Raw genomic sequence first — 16,458 nt, 5'->3', positions numbered from 1 at the left:
TGCTAATTTTTTTCTTTTATCTCTTTGAATATAGTAAACATAACTTTTTAAGAAAACTTTTTATTACGGAAATGTGTGTACGTATGGATCTATGTATCAAAACATACATATGGATCATAACACATATGCATCACATACATATCAAACAAACATAATGAATTCTTATGTGTTCATTGCTCTGCTTCACTAAATATCAATATTCTTTCATCCTTTTAAAAATATATTCTTCCCCCTCTGCTGTTGTTCCTGACCTTCCCCTCCTCCTCCCTCTGCCCCTCCTTCCCTCCCCTCTGCCTTCCTTCCCTCTCCTCCCCCCCAGACCTTCCTCCTCCTCTCCTTTTCTTTCCCTTCCTCCTTCCCCTCCCTCTTCTCCCCCCTCCCTTATCCCCCTGTCCTTCCTTCTCCTCCTCCCCTTCCTTCTCCTCCTCCCCTTCCTCCTTCTCCTCCATCTTTTCCCCTTCCCCTCCTCCCCTCCCTTCCTCCTCCCCCCTCCCTCCTCCTCCATCTCCTCCCCTCTCCCTCCTCCTCCTCTCCTTCCTCCTCCTCCTGCCCCTCCTTCACTGGAGTAATTTAAAGCAAATCCAAGACATTGATATATTTCTCTAACAGATACAGACTTAAAAAAAAATCATAACCACAGAATCATCCTATCTAGCAATACTAATACTAATTCCTTAATGTCATCTACTACCTTGTGCAATTTAAGCTAATTGTGGCTTGCTTTGGTTTTATCATCATATGTCTGAATTTTTCACTGGGTTGGTCAAGAATTTAATAAAGCAAATAGAAATTTCCCTCAAATGCCGCAGTGTGTGCAGGGACCCCTGAGGCTCCACTTGGGTGCATTTTCACACACTGGTCTCAACCCCTTTCCTGCCTCTAGGCTGTCCACACGAACAACACTCTCCCACGAAGAGTGGCTCTCCTTGGACATAGTGATTCTCACTGGGGAAGACAGACACAGCAGAATGGGGGTAGAGCTAGAGAGGGATCTGGGACAACTAGTTTGAAAAAGCACCTTGTCAAATCAACAAGCCCCTCTGCCAGAGAGGCGTACCTTCCCCCACAACCCCCAGGAGATTCCTGCTTGACCTCACGTCTCCCAGAGTGTGGACTGAGTGACACAGATAACATGCAGGCTGATTGTAGATGGACGCAGGGGTGGCGAAGGCAACAGCGCATCACAGGGTGAGACTGATTCTCCTTTCAGCTCTTCTCAATGCTTGGGAAATCTCGTTTGGGGTTTATAGGTTTTCAGCACCGTTGGCCTTTGTTCATCTCAATTTTAACAAAGAGAAAACTGGGCCTCAGGCAGGTAGTCTCTGGTTAATGTTTCATAAATTGTTTGGTTTCCTTTGTGCTTATTTTTGTAGTTTCTCCTCCTTATGGCGAGGGATATGCCACAAGCCTGGCTTCAATCCAGAGCCCACCTTCTTAGGAGCTATTCCACACTGTCTCTTTTAGGATAGTGATACTATGTTTCCTTTAAAAATTATTTAAATTAGGGCGCCTGGGTGGCTCAGTTGGTTAAGCGACTGCCTTCGGCTCAGGTCATGATCCTGGAGTCCCGGGATCGAGTCCCGTGTCGGGCTCCCTGCTCGGCAGGGAGTCTGCTTCTCCCTCTGACCCTCCTCCCTCTCATGCTCTCTGTCTCTCATTCTCTCTCTCAAATAAATAAATAAAATCTTTAAAAAAAATTATTTAAATTAAAGTGAGCTAATTTAAAGATAATTCTTAAGAATTAAAAAGTAGATGGGGCGCCTGGGTGGCTCAGTCGTTAAGCGTCTGCCTTCGGCTCAGGTCATGATCCCAGGGTCCTGGGATCGAGTCCCGCATCGGGCTCCCTGCTCCGCGGGAAGCCTGCTTCTCCCTCTCCCACTCCCCCTGCTTGTGTTCCCTCTCTCGCTGTGTCTCTCTCTGCCAAATAAATAAATAAAAATCTTAAAAAAAAAAAAAGAATTAAAAAGTAGAGATACTATGTGAATGGGGCAAACATTGGGACAGGGTCCTTGGGAGATCCAAGTTTTGGAAGCGTCCGCTTAGCCTAGGCTCCATGGTTCTGCTTCAAGGATAGCAGGTCTTTGGCTCTGCTCCAGGCCACAGCCGGGGTCGGTGGAGAGCTAGCCGCTGGAGGAGAAAGAGGACCCCATCTGGTTCCTATTTAGAAGCTGTTGTAGGACAGCTCATCCTAGGTCCAGGCTGACTTATATCCTTGTATCCCTTTTGTATTTTTCACCATGAAATTGTATTACTGATTCAAACAGTGTGATGTGATGTGATGTGAAATGATAGGACAATATAAACCAGGGCTCTTCCCAGCAAACCTAGCGTGTGGCTAAGAGCTGTCATGAGAACGAATGCGTTAGTACATGTCAGCATTTAGAACAGGGCCGCACACTACAGCAGTGTGCTTACAGGGGCGTTGAGGGTGGGGATGGTGAAAGACGGATGCGACCGTGTTGAGGGCTAAGGAGAGGGGGCTCTCGAGCAGTCCCGGAAGAAGCAAACCCTTAATGAGCTCCTACCGAGGCAGCTCAGCATCGATCTGCCTGACGAGTCTCAGGACTTGCTTCGTTTCAGGCAGTTGCACAGATCTGCCCGAGCCAGCGGGGGAGGGCCACGTGTTCCGCCTTGGTGTCAGGGAAGAAATGTCTGATCTGGGCCCGCCAGGCATCACCGGTATGGGATTCCACGGCCACGGGGATGGAACATTCATGGGATTCCGGGTCAACATTCGTCAAAACCCTGCCCTATGTTGAGAGCTGCACAGAGCTGGCTGATGAATCAATGAGTATACGTTCCAGAGATGGGCACCATCAGGGAGAAGCAGGCTGGAGGACATGGAGTCTTCCATACCTCTGAACCAGTGAGCCTAAGACCAAGAGAACAGGATTAGCCGGGAAGCCAGGCCGCCCAGGGAGACCAGGTGCTAGGAGCTGGGACACGTTTCCACTCTTCTGCTGGGCCCTTGCCTTCTGCAGAGCTCTACAGGCTACCGCAGACCCATCAGTGGTTCAAAAGCAAGGCCTTGTCTAGAAGGGACATGGGCATGCCACTTACCCTGTGTCTAGCCCTGCACAAATCATTTGTTCCTGAGTCTCGGCTTCCTCATCGGTACATGCGGGCTGTAGTATTACCTACCTTGCAGGCTCGTTGTGTGGATCAAGTTAGATAAGGTAGGAATGGTGGCCGGCACGGAGCAAGTGGTCAGTCAGTGATAGAGCTATGTGTTATGATGTCATCTCTGCCACGCTGGGGAAGGCAGGGTTCTAGAGCCTATTGGACAGATGAGACCAGGCTGCAAGGAAGTGAAGGGATGACCCCAGGACATACGGCTGCTAGAGGACAGAGCCCTATTTCAAGCCCTAGTGCCCTCTACTCTAGATGATATGTCCCAGGCACAGCATGATGTCCGGCCTAGGGGCCCTCTGAATTGGCCACAAAATGGAACAATGTAGTTCAAGACCCAGATTGCAGCCTAGGAACCCTGTATGCTCAGATAGACCAAGATTGGTGTATTTGATTTATGCCATTGCTATGGACAAAAATGTGGCCAAAGTATTGGGTTGGGGGTGGACAGATGATTAGTAAATTGAATAGAGAAGAACTTTATTTATACCTTTGTGGCTAAAGCTATCAGATGGGTTTTCAATGAAATATTTCACTTGGTGTGTGCTGTGTGTTTTGTAGCGAAAGACCTACAGTGACAGTTCAGCAGAAGGCTCTAGAATCTCACTGCTGGGATTCACATCCTGGCGCCACCACCGAGTAGCTAAGTGGACCGCTCTCTGGCAAGGCTCACCTTCCTCACGTGTAAGACTCTGATGATAGAGCTGTCTATTTCACAAGGGGTCTACCAATGAAGGTGAGGTTGGATTGAGGCTGTGCGGTCTGCGGCACTTAGCATGGGGCCTGGCAAATAGGAGGTGCTCCATCATGGAAGCTATTACCATCATTAAGACACATAATGTCATTTAAACTTACAAAGCATTATCTTTGCAGCCAAATATCAACAGATATTTCTCCCCACTTGTGGACATGAATGAGACCTTGGTCTGGAGCCCTGGTGTCTAAGCGACTGGATGCCTATTACCTTTGCAAAGCCAGCCTCTGCAACCTGGGTGTCCCTGCGACCATCCACCCCACCCCCAACCTGCCCCAGACACATGCTGAGCACAGAGAGGTTCTCCATACTGGTCTGCCCGCTAGAACGGACTGTGCCACCCATCCTCTGGGGGAAGCTGTTTCTGGGGGATGGCCCAATGACCATGCCTGGGTGTGGGGCCAAAAAAAACAAAGCCAGGAGGACCCTGTTGGACAGATTCCTGGCTCTGACTTGAGCAGTGCCCGTTCTGCTTATAGGTGGTGCTTTCAGGGAACTTTCCAGACATGTAATTATTGATTGGATGCTGGTAACACTCAGCAAGATTTAATACAGCTGCTCCTGGGTAGGTCCTTTAGCCCCTCACTGACTCAGTTCTCATCTCAAAACTAGGAATAAAAATACCTGTCCTTCTAAGCCTTTATAGCTACCGAATTAGCTCCTAAGCAAGATGCTCTGTGAATGGAAAGACTCTCACACACGTACATTCTCACGCACACGGGTTACTAGTGATGGCTTTGCCCGTCTTCCCACCTGGGTGGGCTGCTGGTAAGATGGGAGGCCGCAGAAGTCCCCTTTTCCTACATTAATTTGTTCGTGTAAACTCCCCTCTTGACTGCAGCCTCCAGAGAGGAGGGCCGGTGTGCTGCTTGCTGGGCAGCAGGAGATGGACCGTTAACTACGGTGGTGATGGTCCTACTGATCCATCACGCCAGTCAGCTCAGGAGGGGACATTTTCCAGGTGGGAGATTCATGAGCAAAAGGTAATCTCTCTCCAAGGGCAGACACGTCAGAGCCAAGCGCAGCTCAGGTGTTTGCTCTGGGAGGGGAGAGAGGGTGCCGGTAACTCCATCCCCCCTCCTGCAGAGTCTGGGTGGCTTGGCACCGACTCGGATGCCCAGGGCTCTGCCCTCCTTGGGGCTTCTGAACTGGCCCCTGGCACCGCCTCAGGTCCTGGCGCTGTCGCTGATGATGCCCAATCAATAATTGCAATAGCAGCAGTAATGATAATACTCATAATGAGGGCTTTGTGTGGTCAGGTTGTTTCACTTAATTCTCATGACATCCCAGCAAGGCAGGTACGATCATCATTCCAGTTTTACAAGTTGGGAAACTGAGGCACGGAGCGGTGAAGATGTGCCATGTTACAGACTCATGGGCCGGGTAAGTCAGGATTCCAACCCTGGCAGTCTGACTCAGAGTCTAGACTTTTTGCCCACACCACCGCCCCCACCTTATGCGCTGCCCACTGCTTGGCTGCAAAGGAGGGAAGGAAGGATGGATGTCTTCCAGGCTATGAGGACAAAATGAGAGACTGTGTGTGAAAATGGGTTATAAAATGTCAAGGGTCAGTGTGCACTTGAGTTTGTCACTGTTATACCAGAGGTTGTCCCCCGAAGAAAGAAGCTTGTGCTCTCAGGGCTGGGACTCCTGGGACTCGCCCCTCCACCCTCAGGGCGCCCCTGCCCGCAACTCTGAGGCTGCTCTCTCTGTCTGGGGCGCCTGGGGAACAAGCGCACAGCTCAGAATCGGGAGACGTGGAGGTCTCTGCCCTTGACCGGCTCATTGCCGTGAATGATCTTAGGTGATTTGGCCTTTGTCTCTAAAGAGAAGGCGGCCCTGCCCTGGCTGGCTGCAGGGCTCTGAGGGTCTGCGAGAGCCTTTGTGCCACAGCTCCCACTTCCGTAGCCTGATTTCAGGCACCACACAGCCACAGGGATGGGTGGGGACCGTCCTGGATGACACAGACCCAGAACACTTCCATCACCGCAGAAGTGTTCTACTAGACAGCATTGCTTGAGTTTACTATTTGTTTGCACTTTTTTTCTTCTGAGGTAGAATCCTATCACCCCAGAAATTTCCTTCACATCCCATCTCTGTCAATCTCTGCTCCCCAACCCCAGAGGTAACTGCTGTTGGTATTACTTTTTTAAACCGTGAATTAGTCTTGCCTGTTTATGAAATATTTTGGTTGGCATGGCAAAGGCCCCCTGAAAGCTTGCACCATTTTTCACTCCTCTCAGGAGAACAAGAGTCTTGAGACTAATGATTCCCATCTTCTCTCCTCCTTGCTTCCCTGGCTTCTCCCACATCCAACAGGCAACATGGAATAGAGCTGGTCTTTGGGAACTTGAGGATCTTCTGCCTTCAGCTTGAGGGAACCGACACCATTCCACCTGCCTCTGTTTATGTTTGACCTGTGGGGACTGGGCTGTGTCCCTTTCTAGGAGTAACTGACTGTCATTCCTTGTGTTGGCTTTCTGCCACCCTGCGCAGGTCTGCCGGGCAGATGGGAGTGGGTGAGGAGACCAGAGGTGGTCACCTTCTAAGGACTGCCAGAGAGGGGGTTGGCCCAGAAGACATTGCTCCTGGTCACCACCACCCCCGCCCCGCCCGGGCTGGTTGGCCGCTTGTGGTCCTGATCCCAGAGTGGGGGATTACAAGAGATTTGAATCAAGTCTGAGCCGGAAAGTGGGAAATTACTTTTTGCTTAAAATTCTGGGTAAAGAAACACATGTTACCTTTTTGCTTCAGATCAGTTGAAAAAAGTCTCAAGTAGGAAAAACCAAATCCAACTTTTTGCCTAGATGTTATCACCAGGGCTTGGAAAATCCCCAGGTGTCGGCCTCTCCCAGTCACCGCCATCCCCGAGGGGTGGCCAGAGAAGGCATCCGTGTGCTGAGAGCCAGCTAGCAGGACAGGACCTGTGCTTCCAGGGACTTCTGAGCTGGCACAGAATGCCTTTAATTGACTTTTCCTGGGTGACGAAGGGCCCCAGTGGGTCGGAGGGGCGGGGGAGGGTGCAGGGATAAATGTCACAGCACAGTGTGGAGACTTCCGGAGCCATCAGAGGGACGGGGGCTGGCTCTAGCACCCAGCAGGAGGGACCTCTCTGCAAAGGCTGGACACATCACCTCCTGCTGTCTGCCGGTCTGCTCGCTTCTCACTTCTCCCTTCTGTGTGCTGACTGGCAGGTGTGCCAGGATGAAAGAAAAGGGACTTGTGACCTGGATCACAGGAGGGGAAGGAAGAACAGCTGAGGACGCTGGGGCTGGGAAGGAAGTCAGGAAGGTTGAGTCTGGAGCTGCCTGAGGAGCTGGAAGCAGCACATCCCTGGAGCCGATGGGAAGGAAGCAGGCCTGGAACGGTGAGGGGTCTGGGGGCTCGCCTGGCAGCAGGACCACGGGGACCCCTGGCAACACACGGTGGCCAGGCCACAAAATGATGCGCCAGGAGTGCTCTGTGGAAAGGGAGACCTTTTTTGCTTCCTGGGCAGGGCCCCCTAAGTGACTGTGTGTAAGTGCACGTGTGCGTGTGTGTGTGTAAGTGCACGTGTGTGTGTGTGTGTAAGTGCACGTGTGCGTGTGGGCACGCATGCGCCGGAGTGTGACAGTGAGAACCTCTGAGGCTGACCCATGGGCTTCAAGATCCCTCTGCATCACAAGCTTCCACAGAAAATTAGGGAGTCCTAGAGGTCTGTGTTCAGGGGGGTCCCAGCCTCTCCTTCCTTCCCTCTCTGTGGCCCCAGAATTCACGGCACGGCCTGTAAGTCCTGTGCATCCAGGGGGGCCACCTGGCCTGCCTGGCCCTTTCCCTTCCCTCCACCCAAGCACAGACTCAGAGAGAGAGAAAACTCTTTCCCTCCCTTCAGCTGGGACCTCAGCATTGTCAACCGTCACCAAACTTGAGTTTGAAATCTCTGTTTTGGCACCAGTCGCCCACAGAGCTCAGCCCTGGATCTGCCAGGCAGGAGGGTCAAATCCTAGCCATTCAACGAGGGGCAGCGATGGGCAGCAATAGGGCTGGGGGTGGGGCACTGTTATGTCGGGAAGTATTAAATAAATGCTCTCTTATTTTGAATATGGAGCTATGTTCTACTATAGATTGGTAGAAACTCAGTAGAAAAGTAGTAAGCTCTCTGTCACTGGCGGTATTCAAGCGGAGACTGGATCACTTGCCAGGGATCGTGTGTGTGTGTGTGTGTGTGTGTGTGTGTCTCAAGGAGGAATGGCAACACACACAACTATTGTGTAAGTTTGCACTAGATGAATGCTTCCCTTCATGTGCCGTCTTCCAGGTTTTTGACATATTGGTGTCCTGTTCATTTATACACTATTACTCCTTTAAATAATTCGCTCTTTTGGACATAAATGTATGTTTAAAGAAAACTTGAAATCAGTATCATAAAGAGAAGCCAGAATAGCACGTTATAAACAGAAAATAATGCTTAAAAATTCACCATTGCCACGACAACAAACTGAAGCAGTATTACCAAATCCTAGCTGGGTACTGTTGCCCACCACGTCGTCTGGATCCAGATGGGGATGGCAGGATAGACCTGCTCCCATGAAGGCTTTCTCCTTGAGATCGTCAGAACGGTTGGGAATGAACTGAGAAGGAAACAGCCTCCTCCCTGGGTGATTCCATCTAATGCCGGCTCCCTTGGCCCCACTCCCAATCACCTGGACCAAGTATACCTTGGCCATTTCCTTCCCCCTGCTGGCTCACCCCCATTCCACCAGGTGTAAAATGAGGTGTTTGACTGAAGAACAATTGCTAGGGTCCTTTGCAGCTCTAATATTCTTTCCAACTTCATTGTTAAGGATTTTCCACTCCCGTATGATTTTTTTTTTCCAGGGGGCTTTCATCAGCCATTGTCCAGGGAAGGAGATGGGGTCACTGCCGCCTCAGCTCCTTGCTAGTTCCACCATGAGCACCTCCCAGTCCAGCAGGCAAAGCTTGCTTTCCTGTTGGCCTCCTGCTCCAAACACTCAGAGCCTCTCAGTGCCCCCACCTCCTATCCTCTCTGCTTCCACGTCTGCTTCGCGTAGGCTAAATGTCGGTTTGAAAAATAGGATTCCATTAAAAGATTATTGTCTGCTTCCTTACTCAGGCTTGTGAGATGGAGCCTGTCCTCATTTGATTTGGTTCAGGGGCACTTTCAAAAGAAGGGGTGGGAGGGAGCCAATTTATCACAGAGTTAGACATCGAGAGAAGAAGGTTTTATTCGGAGCTTTGTTTATACTTGGAAAAGTGCTTTGAAATATTTTCACCAGCAGGCAGTCGGCAGGGTGATGTCCTGGTAAGGACAGCACCCATTCCAGAATATAGCAACACCTGACTTGAAGCAAGTTCCGCATGTGAAAATTAGGCCGGAGGAAGGAAAAGTACATTAGTAGGTAATTAGGCACTTTACACAGGATGGGTTTCCAGAAGGAGCCCTTTAAACAGGCAATCCCTGGTGACTTTTAAATAAAATTCTATTTCTTCTGAGGGTATGGTATGGACTTAATAAGATGACCATGTTTCAACCAGATGTATTTTCGGGATGGACTTCCTTCTGGAAACCACTAATCTGCTTTCTGTCTCCATGGATTTGCCTATTCTGGGCATTTCACAGAAATCACACAATATGTGGCCTCTTGTGTCTGGCTTCTTTCACTTACCATGTTTCTAAGGTCCATCCATGTTGTAGCGTGTATGAGAACTTCATTCCTTTTTATGGCTGAAAAGGAATATTCCATTGTGTGGATATGCCAGGTTTTATTCATCCATCCATCAGGTGATTGGCATTTTGATGGTTTCCACTTTTTGGCTATTGTGGATAATGCTGCTAGGAACGTCTGGGCACACACCTAGGGGTAGAATTGCCAAGTCATATGGTAAGTCTAAGTTTAACCCTTTGAGGAACTGCCACACTGTTTTCTGCAGCAGCTGCACCGCATTACATGCCCCCCAGCAGTGTACGAGGGCTCCAGCTTCTCCATCTCTTCACCCACACTCATCATCGTCTTTGGTTTTAGCCACCTGAGCGGGCATGAAGTGGAATCTCCTTGCTATTTTGATTTGCATTTCCCTACTGCACACCTGGGACTTGAACCCACGTCACTCAATTCCCAAGTCACTGCTTGGTCCACAATATCAAAGGAAGAAAAGGAGGAGCAATGATAGGGGGAAGGAAAGTATCTTCTTCCACCATTCCCTCCAACTGTGTCTAAGGGAGATGGATTTGTTCCAGGCCCCTGTATGAAGACTTTATTGAACATAATAAGAGGATGGGACAGTCTGTCTTAGATGATACAAAAAGCCCAGACCAAAATAGCCTTAAGAAGGTGAGGGCAGAGAGGACTCCATGGAAACGTGGAAGCAGTTTATTTAAGATGTAATAATAACAACCAAAACCAAACCCGTAATGGTACCCAATGGACAGTAGACATTGATACTTTGGTAGAGTAAAGGAGCACAGTGATCCTCAAGGGCATGTGTCGTCCACTCCCTCTCTCCTTCCAACCCTCCCCAGAGGCTTCCTGAGCCACAGAGCCACCATCTCTGCTTGGGCTGAGTCTGGTCCCCTGGGGAGGCTGGGGCAAAATACTGCTGAGACCCACTGCTCTTGTGGCTGGTCTGTCACAGGGTCATGCATTTTATCACTCTACAAGTGAATTACCAATCGATTTCGGTCTTTTTCAAAGGCGGATTACCATAGTTTCTACCTTTGAATCCTCAGTGCCTGGCATATAAATAGGCTTTCCAGAAAAGTCTGTTGAAGTCATTCATCCACCCATTTAACAAATATTTATCCAGCATCCATTTTGTCCTGGGTACTATTCTAGGCTTCAAGATATGGCAATGAATGAAACAATTAAGAATTCCCTGCTCTCGGGCGCCTGGGTGGCTCAGTTGGTTAAGCGACTGCCTTCGGCTCAGGTCATGATCCTGGAGTCCCGGGATCGAGTCCCGCATCGGGCTCCCTGCTCAGCGGGGAGTCTGCTTCTCCCTCTGACCCTCCCCCCTCTCATGCTCTCTCTCTCTCATTCTGTCTCTCAAATAAATAAATAAAATCTTTAAAAAAAAAAATTCCCTGCTCTCGTGAGGCTTACATTCTAGTAGCCAAAAGAATAAAGTGTACAAATTTGTATTTGAGACAATGAATGTGAAGGGAATTTGTAAGCTTTACCTGCTGTATACAATGAAGGAATGCTAGTAATACTAGCAACACAGCAGTTATGTGATGCATTGACTATGTGCCAGTCACTGTTCTAAAGTATATTATGAAGACGTGTATAATATAGACGAGGATTATGTACATAATATATATGAAGATTATGTATAATATATATGAAGATTATGTATAATATATATGAAGATTATATATAATATATATGAGGATTATATACATAATATATATGAAGATTATGTATAAAAACATGAGGATTATGTACATCATATATATGAGGGTTACATAATTGGATGAAGGCTATGTATATAATGTACATGAAGATCACATATAAGATGTACAAGGGTTATGTCCATAATGTACATGAAGATTATGTATATGAAGATTTAATGGAATGATAGACACACACACACACACACACACAAAATGTAAGAATCCATTAATCCTCACAACAACCCTATAGGGTAGAAGTTATTATCATTTCCACTTTACAGGCGAGACAACTGAGGCACAGAGAGATTAAGTAACTCGCCCAGGATCACACTGTGAGTAGGTGAGAAAGCCAGAACTTGAAGCCAGGCATGTGGCCACAGCACCTGTGTGCTTCACCACTGTGTTGTGGCCCCTCGCAGTGGGCAGGAAGCAGATAGGAATTTGGCATGAACTGGCTTCCTGGGCTTTGAGGACTGGCTGCCACAGTTTCTTTTCATTGGTGTGGGCCTGGGATGTTTGGGGTGGTGGCAAGCCAGCCCGGCCACCAGAGTAAAGGCAAGAAAGTCCTTCAGGACACATTCCACCACCTCAGCCTGTGTGGCCCATGACCTCATGCCCTGGAAGCTGACCCTCCCCTCCCAGAATAATGCTCCTTCCAACCCTCTTGCTGCCGTTCTCCTAGGTGTCTCTGTGGGAAACCCGTACTCATTCCTGGCAGCCGCTGAGTGTCCTCGTGGCTGGGGCAAGGGGCTAAGCGTCAGGAATCTTACTTCCTGTGCCTTGTCTGCTCAGTCACCCAGGCAGGGCAGAGAGCCTCCTGGAAGCTGCAGGGGAGAGGAGGGGCGGGGAGCTGGGGGACTCACTGGGGTTCGCTCACATTTTCTCCCTGGTGGGGTGAGTGTCTGCTGGGTTTCTCCCTGTAAAGGGCGGGTGGTCCATCAAAGGCTGATCTCAACACCTTTGGTTCTGTCATTTAAAAACAGATGCGAGGGGCGCCTGGGTGGCTCAGTTGGTTAAGCAACTGCCTTCGGCTCAGGTCATGATCCTGGAGTCCCGGGATCGAGTCCCGCATCGGGCTCCCTGCTCGGCAGGGAGTCTGCTTCTCCCTCTGACCCTCCTCCCTCTCATGCTCTCTGTCTCTCATTCTCTCTGTCTCAAATAAATAAATAAAAAATCTTTAAAAAAAAAAAAAAAACAGATGCGAGAAGTGCCTCTGAGCAGGAGTCTGGGGATGGAGAAACACGTCGAGGACCCTCAGACTCCAAGAGCTTAGGCTGCAAGAGCTTTCTGTTAAGCGGCAGGCAGGTAGGGCCGGCTGAGTCTTGTTCACGGGCCACGGCCTGGGCCTGCGCTGGGCACACAGTAGGCGCTCAGGGAATGCTGAATGAAAGCACTGACGAGGAGCGTGAACCCATCCTAGTTCAACCCTCTCCTTTTTAGGCAGGAAACTGAGGCCCAGCAAGGGAAGGTGACTCAGCTAAGCCAGTATTTATAGCCACGAAATGGGAGAGCCAGAGAGCCAGGCCAGGCCTCCAGCTGTGCACGTCAGCAGAGGTATTCTTTCCATGGCACCAGGTGGCCTAGGTCTGCAGACGCCTCCCCTAGAGGGAGAGGGAGCCCTTGCAGGAGTCCCCGCGCGTCTCCTCTCCCCCACACTCCCTCTGATCTCCAGGAACAGCTGCTCATTAGCAGCCCAAATTGGAAAGCCAGGAGGCAGGGAGGAGCCAGTTAACCTTTGCTGGAAGGAAAGGCAGGAGGGAAAGGAAGGGGAGTGGGAAAAGGGAATAATGACCATCACGGTATTGGCCATAACGTAGTGAAGACCTACTACAGGCCTGGCACTGTGAGCAGGCCTTTTTGTGTGCATTATTTTTAATTCTTCAACATTCCTAAAATCAGTGATTGCCCACAGTCAGATGATCCTGATGGCTGCTTAAAGCAGAGCAAATGACAGGAACTTTCTAAACAGAAGGGAAAAAAACATGCATGGGCCCAGGGACCCCAGACAGGTGCTCAGGGGTCTAGTGCTCAGCCCAGCAGGGGGCAAAAGCTCCCACTTCATGAGTTGCGGGCTGTCTGTGGTCCTGGGGCCCACAGCCACAAGGTGTCAGGTTCCAATCCCAGCCCCACCACATGCAACTGAGTGGTGCCCTTTCCTACCCATAAAAGTAAGTGGACAAGAATACCTACCTCCCAGCAGCGCAGAGAGGATAAAATGTATGTGCTGAAAAGGATCTCGAGTCCACAGTATGGCACACAGTAGGTGTTTGGTAATTGTTAGCTCTCTTTTCTCTCCCCAGCTGCAAACCAACGTCTACTTCCAAGAAAGATGATGGCCTTGCAACCTCTTCTAAGAAATCAACATTTTAACTGATGACTCAGAAACCACAGGTCTGGAAGCTCCAGCAGCTGCATTCCAGAAGGTAATTGGGAGCCTCATAAAAACCCCTGACTTGTACACTTCAGAAGACTTGAAATGTCGTGACATTTTCCAGTTAATATATATGAAAGAACCTTGATAGAAGTTTCCCCACATTTGGTAGCAATTCTGAAGAATTACCAATAATAGGTCATGAAGCTGAAAAGGACTTTTCTAAACTGCCGATGATAAAACACAGTTTGGCTTAAAAGCAAGAGTAACTGAGAGAGACAGTAGGGGGTAGAAAGGCTTCCCCTAGGTAGCCCCTGAGGGGCCTGACCGCCCCTTTCCTGGGCTGCCTCTCTCTGTGCAGAGAGCACGAGCTCTGGGGATACCTGTGCGGGGGCTGGGCAAGAACCCCTTGGGGCTCGGTGCACCCCCTGCGTTTGCCCTGTGCGAAGGCTGGGGATGGGACATATGGGTGGTGGGGGCTTGCTGTATGGGAGCCGGAATTGAGGAAGGACACTGGGACCTCAGGCACCAGGGTAAGGGAGTGGGGTCTGTGGCTTTAAGAGCCTTGTATTGCGGTGTCTCATCACCACCTTGAAGTTACAGGAATGATCAGAAGGATCATTGTCTTCCCTAGATGGGATGAGGAGAAGTCCCAGAATGCCTGAGATTAACATTTTTATTACCTTTGCCAAATAAGGACTAGAACAGATTAAGTTTGGTTTCAGAAAAGCACACCAAAAAAGTAATGTTTCTTCTATCTGAGTTTTGGGACAAAATTTAAACATGCTGCAGATGCCAGCATATTTAAGTGTAATGTAATAATACTGGATCTATACCTTTTTATTTTTCCTCTAACGATATAGCTGAAGCCCTCTCTCTTATCTGGTGTTATCACTCCTAGTTAAAGAGCACGTTAAGACAATCATTATAAAAATTTTATACACATACTTTAAATATTTTATTCTAATTTACAAACATGAACATATAATCATCTGGCTTTTTAAAAAATTTATTATGGAAAATTCTAAATATATACAAAATAGGCAGAAGAGTATAATGAACCCTCTTGTGCCCATAATCCAGCTTCTAATATTATTGAATCATGGCCAAGCTTATTTTATCTATATCTGTCTTCCCAGCGTGCTATTACTTTGAAGCAGAACCAAATGCAATTTTGCTTAACCCCTGATATTTCAGTGTGCATCTACTATGGACTGAACTGTGTCTCTCCAAAATTCTTATGTTGAAGACCCAGACCCCGAAGTGCTGGTTTTTGGAGATGGAGCATTTGGGAGGTAATTCGGGTCAGATGAGGTCATGAGGGTGGGGTCCTCATGATGGGATCAGTGCCCTTGTGGGAAGAGACACCAGAGAGCTTGCTCACTCTCTTCACCCACATCCACCGAGGAAAGGCCACGTGAGGACATCATGAAGAGGGTGGCCATCTGTAACCCAAGGAGAGAGCACTCACCAGACGCCGACCTTGCTGGCACCTTGAGCTTCGACTTCCAGTCTCCTGAGCCATGAGGAAGGAACTCCGTTGTGCAAGCCACCCTGTCCCTGATAATTTGTTTTGGCAGCTGATGCTCATAGAGCATCTTTAAAAGACAAAGATTCTTTAAAACAAGCAACTAGAGCAATAATATTTCTGCACCTACAAACTGGACGGTTGACTCCTTCATTTCAGCAGGGATCAGCAGGTGGACTTCTGATGTAGGGCCAGGGCTCTTGTCTTGCCTGCGCTTCAGGCCCCGGGAGGCCCGTGTTGCCTTTCAGTGAAAACCACATCCCTAATGCATGATCTACAACTTGCGGTTTCAGGGTTCTTATTGCAGAATGAAAACTCAGAGAGATCTGGGGAGCTGTGGTGGTAGAATTCTCCCAGGTAAGGCTCTTACTGTCTCCTGCCCTCTTTTATGGTTGTCTCACTCACACCTATTCTGCCATCATTTTGAGTTTTGTTTTTTTTAGAAATTCACTTTCACTGAGCATGTCCAAAGCATTCACCTTAGTTTTCACGGAAAGGACTCTCATTTCTGTGTTCAGACTTACTTGGTGTTTTGTAGTATTTAGTTACGAATTAACACCAGGCATAGCAGGCATAAGTAGGTTTGGGAACAAACACAGCCGATTCCTGCCAAGCATGCTACTCAGCTTGTGGGAGAAGGGCCTTGGAATGCTGGAGAGGGCCACGGTCATGCCACGGTGGGCTCGCAGAGGGATGGGGAGCATCACATGATTTGGTAAGTCTGGTAGGTAAAGACTGATGAAGTGAGCCTCTTCTGGCTTTTTTTAGAAATCTTTTTATTTTAGTGCAAATGGCTCCACATCATTCTTTTTATATCCTGCATAGTGACCATTGCATAGTTAGTCGTCCCATATGCCTTAACTTACATGTTTCTTGGTGGTAGACATGGAAGTTGTTTCTAGTTTTTATCTGCTCATTTTGCTTCTTTGCTAATAAGTAAAATGCTTGAGTAAGTCTCCTTGCGCATATACCTTGCTGTACTTTAACCAGTGTATCTTCAGGATGCATTTTTTTTTTAAAGATTTCATTTATTTATTTGATAGAGACATAGCGAGAGAGGGAACACAAGCAGGGGGAGTGGGAGAGGGAGAAGCAGGCTTCCCGCTGAGTAGGGAGCCTGATGCTGCGGGCCTTGATCCCAGGACCCTGGGACCATGACCTGAGCGGAAGGCAGACACTTAATGACTGAGCCACCCAGGTGCCCCAGGAAGCTAAATTTATTTATTTATTTTTATTTTTTTTAAAGATTTTATTTATTTGACAGAGAGACACACAGCGAGAGAGGG

At 48.7% G+C, this 16,458-nt stretch overlaps 1 protein-coding gene across 1 annotated transcript in view; it reads left to right on the top strand.

The window, feature by feature from the left end:
- DLG5 (discs large MAGUK scaffold protein 5) overlaps window positions 1–16,240 on the top strand; it is a 212,064-nt gene extending 195,824 nt beyond the window's left edge. The window contains exons 32-33 of the mRNA XM_035022648.1: window positions 13,574–13,696; window positions 14,784–16,240. Coding sequence (XP_034878539.1) covers window positions 13,574–13,647 — 74 coding nt within the window. The 3' untranslated portion in view covers window positions 13,648–13,696; window positions 14,784–16,240. The remainder of the gene's footprint in view (window positions 1–13,573; window positions 13,697–14,783) is intronic.
- Window positions 16,241–16,458: the final 218 nt, after the last annotated feature.

The sequence above is a fragment of the Mirounga leonina genome, unplaced genomic scaffold, assembly GCF_011800145.1.
Source record: "Mirounga leonina isolate KUSES-001 unplaced genomic scaffold, KU_Mleo_1.0 Mir_114, whole genome shotgun sequence".
NCBI lineage: Eukaryota > Metazoa > Chordata > Mammalia > Carnivora > Phocidae > Mirounga > Mirounga leonina.
Note: the sequence above shows the minus strand (reverse complement) of the source record. Positions and strands in the feature narration are given on the sequence as shown.